The sequence below is a fragment of the Heptranchias perlo genome, chromosome 5 (assembly GCF_035084215.1).
Source record: "Heptranchias perlo isolate sHepPer1 chromosome 5, sHepPer1.hap1, whole genome shotgun sequence".
Classification (NCBI taxonomy): Eukaryota; Metazoa; Chordata; class Chondrichthyes; order Hexanchiformes; family Hexanchidae; genus Heptranchias; species Heptranchias perlo.
Window position 1 is genome coordinate 81,922,862 of NC_090329.1, and position 13,361 is coordinate 81,936,222.

General features: G+C 42.4%; 1 protein-coding gene across 1 annotated transcript in view; it reads right to left on the reverse strand.

Moving 5' to 3' along the window:
* The window catches only part of esco2 (establishment of sister chromatid cohesion N-acetyltransferase 2), a 38,321-nt gene that overhangs the window by 7,123 nt on the left and 17,837 nt on the right, over window positions 1-13,361 (reverse strand). The window contains exons 7-9 of the mRNA XM_067984734.1: window positions 12,287-12,431; window positions 4,801-4,932; window positions 2,404-2,493 (exon numbers count right to left, since the gene is read on the reverse strand). Of these exons, the coding sequence (XP_067840835.1) occupies window positions 2,404-2,493; window positions 4,801-4,932; window positions 12,287-12,431 (367 nt within the window). The remainder of the gene's footprint in view (window positions 1-2,403; window positions 2,494-4,800; window positions 4,933-12,286; window positions 12,432-13,361) is intronic.

Genomic DNA, 13,361 nt, shown 5'->3' on the forward strand with positions numbered 1-13,361 from the left:
GTTGTGAATGGTGGTGGACAATTAAACAACTAACGAGAGGAGGCTGCTCCGTGAACACCCCCATCCTCAATGATGGCAGAGCCCAGTATGTGAGTGCAAAAGACAATGCTGAAGCGTTTGCAACCATCTTCAGCCAGAAGTGCCGAGTGGATGATCCATCTCGGCCTCTCCCCGATATCCCCACCATCTCAGAAGCCAGTCTTCAGCCAATTCGATTCACTCCACGTGATATCAAGAAACGGCTGAGTGCACTGGATACAGCAAAGGCTTTGGGCCCCGACAACATCCCAGCTGTAGTGCTGAAGACTTGTGCTCCAGAACTAGCCACGCCTCTAGCCAAGCTGTTCCAGTACAGCTACAAATCTGGCATCTACCCCAACGTGGAAAGTTGCCCAGGTATGTCCTGTCCACAAAAAGCAGGTCAAATCCAATCTGGCCAATTACTGCCCCATCAGTCTACTCTCAATCATCAGCAGTGATGGAAGGTGTCGTCGACAGTGCTATCAAGCGGCACTTACTCACCAATAACCTGCTCACTGATGCTCAGTTTGGGTTCTGCCAAGACCACTCGGCTTCTGGCCTCATTACAGCCTTGGTCCAAACGTGGATAAAAGAGCTGAATTCCAGAGGTGAGGTGAGAGTGACTGCCCTTGACATCAAGGCAGCATTTGACCGAATGTGGCACCAAGGAGCCCTAGTAAAATTGAAGTCAATGGGAATCGGGGGAAAACTCTCCAGTGGCTGGAGGCATACCTAGCACAAAGGAAGATGGTAGGGTTGTTGGAGGCCAATCATCTCAGCCCCAGGTCGTTGCTGCAGGAGTTCCTCAGGGCAGTGTCCTAGGCCCAACCATCTTCAGCTGCTTCATCAATGACCTTCCCTCCATCATAAGCAAAGAAATGGGGATGTTCGCTGATGATTGCAGTGTTCAGTTCCATTCACAACCCCTCAGATAATGAAGCAGTCCGTGCCTGTGTGGAGCAAGACCTGGACAACATCCAGGCGTGGGCTGATAAGTGGCAAGTAACATTCGCGCCAGACAAGGACCATCTCCAACAAGAGAGAGTCTAACCACCTCCCCTTGACATTCAACAGCATTACCATTGCCAAATCCCCCACCAACAACATCCTGGGGGTCACCATTGACCAGAAACTTAACTGGACCAGCCATATAAATACTGTGGCGACAAGAGCAGGTCAGAGGCTGGGTATTCTGCGGCGGGTGACTCACCTCCTGACTCCCCAAAGCCTTTCCACCATCTACAAGGCACAAGTCAAGAGTGCGATGGAATACTCTCCACTTGCCTGGATGAGTGCAGCTCCAACAACACTCAAGAAGCTCGACACTATCCAGGACAAAGCAGCTCGTTTGACTGGCACCCCATCCACCACCCTAAACATTCACTCCCTTCACCACCAGTGCACCAAGGCTGCAGTGTGTACCATCTACAGGATGCACTGCAGCAACTCGCCAAGGCTTCTTCGACAGCACCTCCCAGACCCGTGACCTCTACCACGTAGGACAAGGGCAGCAGGCACATGGGAACACCACCACCTGCATATTCCCCTCCAAGTCACACACCATCCCGACTTGGAAGTATATTGCCATTCCTTCATTGTCGCTGGGTTAAAATCCTGGAACTCCCTACCTAACAGCACTGTGGGAGAACCTTCACCACACGGACTGCAGCAGTTCAAGAAGGCGGCTCACCACCAAGGGCAATTAGGGATGGGCTCTAAATGTTGGCCATGCCAGCGACACCCACATCCCATGAACGAATTTTAAAAAAAATCTTCCAGGATGCTATCACCTCCCAGCTGTGTGCCATCTCTCCAGGAACTTTCCATTTGAATCCCTCCAGTCCCATTTCCATCCACAACACAGACAGCCCTAGCCAAAGTTATGCATGACACCCTGTGACTGTGCTATCCCTGTTTGAATTGTACTCAGTGCTATATAGGCAAGCATGGCAGTTAACAACCAGTAAATCTGTGTTGGTGGTGTAGGCTGAGGAATAAATGTTGGCCAGAACATGAGGATAATTTTCCTGCTCTTTTTTTCACATAGTGCCATAGGATCTTTCACATCCACCTGAGCATGTTTAATGTCTCATTTGAAAGATGGCACCTCTGACATTGCAGCAATCCCTCATGTTTGCAATGAAGTGTTAGCCTAGATTATTGAATTATCCAGTAATTTGAATTAAGCAATAATATATTAAAATAGGAATTCAGTGCTTAAAAAAACTGAATTATCAACAAATTGTAATTAAATGGCTTTGAATAAAAAGGAGTAGACATCAAGCCAGTGTGGTAAAAATTGTGCCCAAGATTTACATTTAATCAAGCATCAATATACTACAAGTTTTGAGAGAAAGTCCAAAAAATATTATGCCTTCTTACCTTTTTAAGAGCATATTTAGGGTCATCTGGGAGAATCAATATAATCTTTCCATCCAGATATTCTGCCACCACACGTTCCTTTTTCCATCCCTGTAGTTTTCAAAGAGAAATATATTTTTGTAATACTGTATTTTCCTCAAGGACTGCAGCAGTTCAAGGCAGCAGCCCATCATTACCTTCTCAAGGGCAACTAGGGATGGGCAATAAATGCCAGCCCTGTCAGTGACGCTTACATCCAGAGAATTAATTTTTACAAAAGAGATGGGCGAAAAAGGCCATTGATCAGTCTGAAAATAAGCATCCGAATTACACTGACAGTAATGCTGAAAAATCTTGAATGTTGTTGAATGTAAACTCAGTATATCCACTTCTTATTTATAATACATGTATTATCAAAATTAAAGCCCATGGGATTAAAGGGACAGTGGCAGCGTGGATACAAAATTGGCTAAGGAAGCAGAGAGTAGTGGTGAACGGTTGTTTTTCAGACTGGAGAGAAGTACACAGTGGTGTGCCCCAAGGGTCAGTATTAGGACCACTGCTCTTTTTTTAATATATATTAACGACCTGGACCTGGCTATAGAGGGTATAATTTCAAAGTCTGCAGATGACACAAAACTCGGAAATGCAGTAAACAATGCGGAGGACAGCAGGATAGTTACAGACTTCAGGAGGACATAGACTGACTGGTGAAATGGGCAGACACATGGCAGGTGACATTTAACACTGAGAAGTGTGAAATAATACATTTTGGTAGGAAGAATGAGGAGAGGCAATATAAACTAAATGGTACAATTTTAAAAAGGGGTGCAGGAACAGAGCAACCTGGTGTGCACACGCACAAATCTTTGAAGGTGGCAGGACAAGTTGAGAAGGCTGTTTAAAAACATATGGGATCCTGGGCTTTATTAATAGAGGCATAGAGTACAAAAGCATGGAAGTGATGCTAAATCTATATAAAACTCTGGTTAGGCCTCAGCTGGAGTATTGTGTTCAATTCTGGGCACTACACTTTAGGGACAATTTCAAGGCCTTAGAGAGGGTGCAGTTGAGAATTACTAGAATGGTACCAGGGATGAGGGACTTCAGTTATGCGGAGAGACTGGAGAAGCTGGGTTGTTCTCCTTAAAACAGAGAAGGTTAAGAGGCGATTTGATAAAGGTGTTCAAAATCATGAACGGTTTTGATCGGGTAAATAAGGATAAACTGTTTCCAGTGGCAGAAGGGTCGGTAATCAGATTTAAGGTGATCGGCAAACAAGCCAGAGGCGACACGAAGAAACATTTTTTATCGCAACGAGTTGTTCTGATCTGGAATGCACTGCCTGAAAGGGTGGTGGAAGCAGATTCAACAGTAACTTTCCAAAAGGAATTAGATAAATACTTGAAGGGAAAAAATTTACAGGGCTATGTGGAAAGAACATGGGAGTGGGACTAATTGGATAGCTCTTTCAAAGAGCCAGCACAGGCACGATGAGCCAAATGGCCTCCTCCTGTGCTGTACCTATGACATCCCTGAATGTTTTTTCAAACTTGTATGTGAGTAACTATTATACAGCAACGTTCTCTGACAAGCTCCAGCAGCAAGATCAGAAGAATGCATCTGCACACAAAATGCTAGGCTCTCTGCAACTACTTATGAGAAAAAGACCCTAATCCCCACTCCTGCCCCATGGCAAAATGCACAGGTAGATTTCTCCCCACCTCCAACTGTACCATTTTCTTTTCAAAATAGGACACGATAATGATATTATAATTAAATTCAATATGTAGACGTTGTTTCATTGAAAAATGTCATGGTCACCGTGGCCCCTAAGGGCAGACACGTTATACTACCTGCAGTACCAATTACATCTTTGGTGACGCTGTGATAGGAGTTTTCAATGTCAAGGGTCTCATATCTTGCCTATCACACCTAGCCTAATGTTCCACACAGCAGGAGTGACTGCACCAATAGATTTTTTTAAAGGTATCATTCAGTCACTTATCAGTAAAGCTAAGTTGAAGTGATCAAATAATTTCACTGAAGTTTTATCTTCCACCTGAAACTGGGCCCATGAGTTATTCCCTGATCCAATAGTAATCCGTGCAAACAAAACACACCCCATGGAATCCTCTAACAGCCGCCAAATCTCTGAATTGCTGCCACACCAGCCATACTAGAAACAGAAATGTGTACATAGGAATTCATAGGAATAAGGACAGAATGTATGACTTTAAAATGGGGACTGGATAACCTCTGCAAGCCCTGGTGCAATTATCTCACCCCATTAACCTGAAGACTATACTCATTCCTGGTGTGCTACACCATGGGAAATTAACTAGTATATTTTTAAATTTTGGACATATAAAAAAAATTGTATATAAAAGAGATTGAATGTAATAAAACCTTTCATACCACATAGCGGAGCCCTTCGAGGAACCTTTGGTGATACTGAATGTGCTGTGCTTCATCCTCAGGGCTGGCCGCTGTATAAATCATCCCACAGGACTTGCATATCACAGCCCCAAAATGCTTCTGACCTGCATCCTGCAAAATGGCAAAAAGAAAATCAATAAGTCAGCCAAAATAAAACACCTTCATGTGACCATCACAATTATTAGAACTTCAAAATATTATTTAAAATACTTTAAATTCTTCTAGATTTAATGTTACCTTATTTCAGAGTACCTCTCCACGGTTCGTTTCCTAAAATTATTACTTAGAGGTTTGAAATTCTTAAGAACTTGCATTTATATAACACCTTAGGATCTAGAATGCACTGCCAGAGGGTATGGTTGAGGCAGATTCAATCATGGCCTTCAAAAGGGAACAGGATAAATACTTGCAAGGAAAAAATTTGCAGGTCTATGGGGATAGGGCGGGGGAATGGAACGGGCTGGATTGCTCTTGCATAGAGCCGGCACAGACTCGATGGGCCGAATGGCCTCCTTCCGTGCTGAAACCTTTCTATGATTCATGTCCTCAGGACATCCCAAAGTGCTTTACAGTCAATGAAATACCTTTGAAGTATAATCACTTGTTTTACAGGCAAACGGCAGCCAATTTGCACACAGCAAGATCCCAAAAATCAGCAAGGAGATGAAAGGCCAGTTAATCTGTTTTAGTGATGTTGGTTGAGGGATAAATATTGGCCAGGACATCAGGAGACTCCCTTCCTCTTCTTCAAATCGTGCCACGGAATCTTTTACATCCCTGAGATTCAAATTTCTTGTAGAAACAACTTATTTTGATGGCCCTCTTTTCCTCTTAAGTAGAAATTGGCCCATAAACAGAGAAGTATAATAAAATGTAAATGAAGCAAGGAAGTCAAATAGCTCTTAATGTACCTACAAGTTATATACAAACAAATAATAATTTCTGGGTAGCTTTGCCTTGGGAGAGTGCCTTCAAATCTCAAAAGTGCAAAGTCCACAGTTCTGATGGCATTGGAGACCTATTTTTCCATGGCTCTGTTCTTCCATATAAGCTGTTCATCTGAAATATCTCCCGGTTCTGACAAAAGGCTATTGACATGAAGCATTAACCCTACCTTTCATTCTCCAGATAACTGCCTGACCTTTTTTGTTTTTATTTCACTTTTCCTGGGTTTTGCAAATTGCTGTTAGATTAGCCAGCATTTGTGCTTTGAAGTCAAAGCACAGTTACATCGAAACTACATCACAGAAACAGGCCATTCGGCCCAAATGGTCTATGCCAGAGTTTATGCTCCAAACGAGCCTCCTCCCTCCCTACTTCATCTAACCCCATCAGCCTACCCTCCCATTCCTTTTTCCTTCATGTGCTTATCTAGTTTCCCCTTAAATGCATCTATTCTATTTGCCTCAACTACTCCTTGTGGTAGGATGTTCTACATTCTTACCACTCTTTGGCTAAAGAAGTTTCTCCTGAATTCCCTATTGGATTTATTAGCAACTATTTTATATTTATGACTTCTAATTTTGGACTCCCCCACAAGTGGAAACATTTTCTCTACGCCTACCTTATTATCTTAAAGACCTCTATCAGGTCATTCCTCAGCCTTCTCTCCTCAGCCTTTCCTGATAAGGATATCCTCTCAGTTCTGGTATCATCAGTGAATCTTTTTTGCACCCTCTCCAATGCCTTTATATCCTTTCTATAATATGGAGACCAGAACTGTTTACAGCACTCCAAGTGTGATCTAACCAAGGTTCTATAGAAGTTCAACATAACTTCTTTGCTTTTCAATTCTATCCCTCTAGAAATGATCCCTAGTGCTTGATTGCATTTTTTATGGCCTTATTAACCTGCGTTGCTACCTTTAGTAATTTGTGTATCTGTACCCCAAGATCCCTTTGCTCCTCTATCCCATTTAGACTCTTACTACGCTAGCAGTAAGTGGCCTCTTTATTCTTCCTACCAAAATGCACCACTTCACACTTGTCTATATTGCAATTCATGTCAATTACATGTCCTCTTGCATTTTGACGCATTGTCCCTTTGTGCCAATTTAGTGTCGTCCACAAATTTTGAAATTGTACTTCCGATTCCCAAATCCAAATCGTTAATGTAAATTGTGAACAACAGTGGTCCCCAGCACCGATCCCTGTGGAACACCACTTCCGAACTTTTGCCAGTCTGAGTAGCTACCCTTAACCCCTACTCTGTTTTCTGTTTTGTAGCCAATTTGCTATCCATTCTGTTACCTGTCCCGACTCCACATGCTCTGACCTTAGCCAAGAATTTACCTTATCAAAGACCTTTTGAAAATGCAAATATATTACATCTATTGCGTTACCCTTATTCACTCTTTCTGTTGCTTCTTCAAAGAATTCAATAAGGTTGGTCAAGCATGACTTTCCCTTCTGAAATCCATGCTGACTATTCCTTACATTTTCATTCTCTAGAAGTCTTTCTATTATATCTTTAAGTAAGGATTCCATTATCTTTCCTACCACCGACGTTAAGCTAACTGGCCTATAGTTCCCTGGACTTGTTCTATCTCCCTTTTTAAATATAGGAATCACATTAGTTATCCACCGGTCCTTTGGGTCTACCCTTTTCTAATGGATTTTTATATAGATGTAATAGTGCCTCTGCTATCTCTTCCCTAACTTCTTTTAATATTCGCGGATGCAATCCATCCAGACCAGGGGTCTTATCCTCCCTAAGTTTGATTAGTTTATCCTCTCCCCCCTTTCTATCTTAAATGTTTTAATATCTTTTTCGATCTCTTCTTCTAATGTCTTGCCCACCTTGTTAGTCTCCCTGGTAAATACGGAAGTGAAGTAACTATTCAATATTTCTGCCATTTCGCTGTCATTACCTGTGAGTTTATCTTGTGCATCCTTTAGTGGCCCTATCCTTCGTGGTCAATTTGTAAGCTTTTAAAAATTCTAAATTTTTTTAATTTGGTCTTTAACTGGCCTGGATACAACAGCGCCAAATAAACAGAAATCGTGTTCCCTACTTCACAAACTGAAGTCAGATCAGTGGTTAACTCTAAAAAGCTTCCGATCTGATAAAAATTACAGCATTTGAGTCAAAGAGCTAAAATTGGAATTTCCATCAGTGAAATCGACGAGAATGGATTTCTTTAGATGTACTTATGTGGAATGCACCTCTTTAATCCTAGTACAGATTTAATCTAGTCAATTTCACACACTGCAGCTCTGTTTTCAGTCACACTGTGACTTGAAGTCAGATGAGAAAATTATTTAGGGTTAACCACTAAACTCGACTCATGGATCTGACATTGGGATTGTTTGCTGAGGACGAAAGAAATCAGTGACACACCACCCACTAATTCTCCTCTCGATTCCCCTGCCAACAAGATGAGTGCGCGCTGTTTCAACTGATCAGTTAGCTCTCAGCCCCATGTACTTTCCTGAATACTTGCCGAACTTGTTCTGTAGATTTTTGAATCTTTGTCTAGGATGCTTGGGGCTTGTGGCAAAATAGACGTATTTCTGTCTTAAGATTTTATTTAGTGGCAATCTCTTTAAAACTCAAATCATTCTACTTAGGGAGTCCTACAGCCAAGCCAGGATTGTATAAAAGTTTATCCTGATAAAATGTTGCAAATTTTGTTATAATCGCCCTGGTAATAGGCTTAAGAGACAGTCTAACAATTTTCTAATATATACTGACTTTGTGATTGGTTTGGTTCGGTTTATATTAGACTTTTTTGAATTTGAGTGTCTGATTTTCAAAATCTACTCTTTCTGCATATGAGAAAGGAGCAGTTCTGTTCAGAAGAGCAGTCGGCAGTGGGAAAATCTCAGAATCTCACAGCACAGGAGGAAGCCAAACTCCTTGACTCGAGAGGAGGCTGACTGAAAATCGAAGAGACAGGATAATATTCCTGGAAGACAGGAAAAACACTATTTAAAAGCCATTTTCAAGGATTAGTTTAATTCTTACAGTTGCAATAATTTATTATGTCTACTCGAGGTGTTAGATAACAGATATTCCACTGCAAATATATAACTGATTATTTTCTTATTGTGTAATAAATTCACTTTATATTTTAAACTTTAAACGAGATTTGCTGTGAAACTTCACTGCTTTTGAGGACTGGGTCAGGGATATTTTAGATCATAAGATAATTCAGTAGCTAAAAGCAGTTACTAAACAAGGTTTGCTGTTCATTTACCTAGGTGGTGATGGAGGCAGATTCAATCATGGCCTTCAAAAGGGAACTGGACAAGTACTTGAAAGGAAAAAATTTGCAGGGCTACAGGGAAAGGGCAGGGGAGTGGGACTAGCTGGATTGCTCTTGCATAGAGCTGGCGCAGACTCGATGGGCCAAATGGCCTCCATCCATGCTGTAACCTTACTATGACTCTATGAATCTAGGTGCATTACCAAAACCGTACCTAGATCTCAAGGCAAGGATAGACACTCTCAAAGGCTTGGGCAGTTGGGATTTACCCAATGAGAATGATCCAAGTTACAAAAGGCAAAATAATCTTAAAATATAAAAAAGACCCAAGAAAGATAATGGGGATAAAGGTTAAATTTATGCCCAACTACTACTTGTGTACTTATTTTCTCACCCCTCAAAAAAAAATTCAGACGATTAAAAGCATGTAGATATTTTCACTAACTAGAAGGGATTAAAAAAATCCTGGCTCATTCTTCTGTGCCTCCCAAAAGGTACCTCAGGCCTGGAAGCACATTGTTTCTTTGCAGATTAATTGGAGGTAGACAAAGGTAGAAAATGTATTGAACCAATTTCTTGTATATCAAACATAATGTACATCTTTGTCTGAACCATTTTAGGCATAGCCAAATGGGTTTGACTCCACACAATACCTAAAAAAAAAGGGTTAGGACATAGGTTAAAAGAGTAGGCTTGGTTCTGTAACCCACAGTTCATAGGAATTTCAACACAGGAGGTGGCCATTTGGTCCATTCCACCTGTGCCACTTCTAGCTCTTCAGCTGGCGCTAACTACTTACCTATTTTCCTGCACTCCTATATTCTTTCAGATTCTTCCTTTTCAAATACTTATTCAAATCTTTCTTAAATGGTTTATAGAATCTGCTTCAATAGCCACTTGTAGTACAGTATTCCACTAATAACCCAGTATGAACAAGGCTTCTAGCTTCCCCCTTTATCTTCTAATGATAATCCCGAATATACGCCCTCTTCTCACCCATTCACCAATTGGTGGAAATAATCTTGATATTATGAAAGGTGTTCATAGAATAAAAAAATGGAAAGGCTTCTCTCAACTTTCTCTGTTCCAGTGAAAAAAGTTCAGTAACCTCAAATAATTTTTTAAAATTATTTGTTCTTGGGATGTGGGCATCGCTGGCAACGCCAGCCTATATTGCTCATCCCTAATTGCCCTTGAGAAGGTGGCGGTGAGCCGCCTTCTTGAACTGCTGCAGTCCGTGTGGTGAAGGTTCTCCCACAGTGCTGTTAGGTAGGGAGTTTCAGGATTTTGACCCAGTGACGATGAAGGGATGGTGTATGACTTGGAGGGGAATGTGCAGGTGGTGTTGTTCCCATGTGCCTGCTGCCGTTGTCCTTCTAGGTGGTAGAGGTCGCAGGTTTGGGAGGTGCTGTCGAAGAAGCCTTGGCGAGTTGCTGCAGTGCATCCTGTAGATGGTACACACTGCAGCCTTGGTGCACTGGTGGTGAAGGGAGTGAATGTTTAGGGTGGTGGATGGAGTTCCAATCAAGCGGGCTACTTTGTACTGGATGGTGTGGAGCTTCGAGTGTTGTTGGAGCTGCACTCATCCAGGCAAGTGGAGAGTATTCCATCACACTCCTGACTTGTGCCTTGTAGATGGTGGAAAGGCTTTGGGGAGTCAGGAGGTGAGTCACTCGCCGCAGAATACCCAGCCTCTGACCTGCTCTTGTAGCCACAGTATTTACGTGGCTGGTCCAGTTAAGTTTCTGGTCAATGATGACCCCCAGGATGTTGATGGTGGGGAATTCGGCTATGGTAATTCCATTGAATGTCATGGGGAGGTGGTTAGACTCACTCGTTAGGGATGGTCATTGCCTGGCACTTGTCTGGCGCGAATGTTACTTGTCACTTAGCAGCCCAAGCCTGTATGTTGTCCAGGTTTTGCTGCATGCTGGCACAGACTGCTTCATTAACTGAGGGGTTGCGATCGGAACTGAACACTGTGCAATCATCAGCAAGCATCCCCATTTCTGACCTAATGATGGAGGGAAGGTCATTGATGAAGCAGCTGAAGATGGTTGGGCCAAGGACACTGCCCTGAGGAACTCCTGCAGCAATGTGCTGGGGCAGGGTTGATTGGCCTTCAACAACCACTACCATCTTCCCTTGTGCTAGGTATGACTCCAACCACTGGAGAGTTTTCCCCCTGATTCCCATTGACTTCAATTTTACTAGGGCTCCTTGGTGCCATACTCAGTCAAATGCTGCCTTGATGTCAAGGGCAGTCACGCTCACCTTATCTCTGGAATTCAGCTCTTTTGTCCATATTTGGACCAAGGCTGGAGCCGAGTGGTCCTGGCAGAACCCAAACTGAGCAGGTTATTGGTGAGTAAGTGCTGCTTGATAGCACTGTCGATGACACCTTCCATCACTTTGCTGATGATTGAGAGTAGACTGATGGGGCGGTAATTGGCCGGATTGGATTTGTCCTGCTTTTTGTGGACAGGACATACCTGGGCAATTTTCCACATTGGCAGGTAGACGCCAGTGTTGTAGCTGTACTGGAACAGCTTGGCTTGAGGCACGGCTAGTTCTGGAGCACAAGCCTTCAGCACTACAGCCGGGATGTTGTCGGGGCCCATAGCCTTTGTTGTATCCAGTGCACTCAATCATTTCTTGATATCACGTGGAGTGAATCAAATTGGTTGAAGACTGGCTTCTGTGATGGTGGGGATATCGGTAGGAGACAGAGATGGATCATCCACTCGGCACTTCTGGATCAAGATGGTTGCAAATACTTCAGCCTTGTCTTTTGCACTCACGTGCTGGACTGCCATCGTTGAGGATGGGGATGTTCACAAAGCGTCCTCCTCCCGTTAGTTGTTTAATTGTCCACCACCATTCACGACTGGATGTAGCAGGACTGCACAGCTTTGATCTGATCCGTTGGTTATTTAATTCAACAGCTCCTTCAAAGCTATTCTGCTCTATTTCACTTAGCTTCTGTATGACAAACTTCTTGTATAAACTATGTTGTTCATGAGTTAAAATATATTTTAACTTTACTTGACAATCCATTCAAAAGTAAACACTGCTACATAAGATTTTCTGTAAATTGGAGTAAAATTTGAACAAGAGATATAAAATTTCATTTTCCTGTTGTTAGGGCCTTAATCTAAGCTCAAATTATGTTGATTTTTCACTTATTTATTGTTTTAAAGTAAGCATCACTTGCAGTAATCCATTAACTTCTCCACTCTTTACATCATTCAAGCTTACTATTATGAGCTGGTCGCTGAATACTTTGTCAAAATCTTTCTTTCTTTTGTTTTTCTGTGGAGGTGCATGGCTTGGCATCCCAGGGACAGTAATAAAAGATGTACTGGATCCTACAGAAGTGGCCTCGTCTTTCAGCAGCTCATGTCTAAACAAGAAGAAATTATGATGAGGCATTTCATTTGCACAAGTAGTTCTTACCTTCATGTTGCTATTAGAATATTAGCAGGTAGTCAATAGTGGAAAGTAGAAATTACTTCAAGCTCCTTTCCCCCAAAAATAACAATCTCCTCTGAGCGATCCCCACCCCCTCCAGTTTTACCTCAGACATCAAATGCTTTATGGACTTTTTAAAATGTCAAAAAAAACATTCTTTTAGCTGTCTTTGCTTCCCTTCCCCATTGAACTGCCACTACCTTACTCCAGTCCCCCTCCCATCTCCCTTCCAGCCATCACAAAATTTAACATGTCCATTAAGCCTATGACCTGCTCCTTCAATTCCCCCCCACCCCCAGCCAAGTTTGCACCCACCACTGATGTTTCCCTCCTTAATCCTATGCTTGTCAACATCAATTTGTCCCTATTCTCCAGCACAATATTTATGTCCATCTAAAATCACTGTTATTACCACCTCGACCCCTTCATTCTCTCCAACCTTCCATTTCTCTTAAGTCCTGGAATGTATCGCCATCTCAGTTACGCTCCTACCATTCCTTGTTCAAGACCCTCCAATCAGGTTTGTTCCCTGCAAAATCACTGATTGCTATTTTCATTCACATACTCCAAGCTGATGGATTTCTACACATGGAGACTTCAGCTACACTAAGTAAGACAAGAACTACTCTAATTTTGTTTGTAAAACTCTACCCAGTTACTCTGAATATAAATATGCAAGAGAGAGAGAGAGAGAAAGCACAAGCACGTGCGGGATAGAGGCATAGTTAGAATGTGGAACAACATAGTCAAATTAGCCACTATGGTTTAAAAACTTGGCAGATACACATTTGTCAGCAATACTAATCCAGTGGCTGGATGTCTACTACCCTGCATCTTTCTCATCACTCTTTCCAAAAATGAT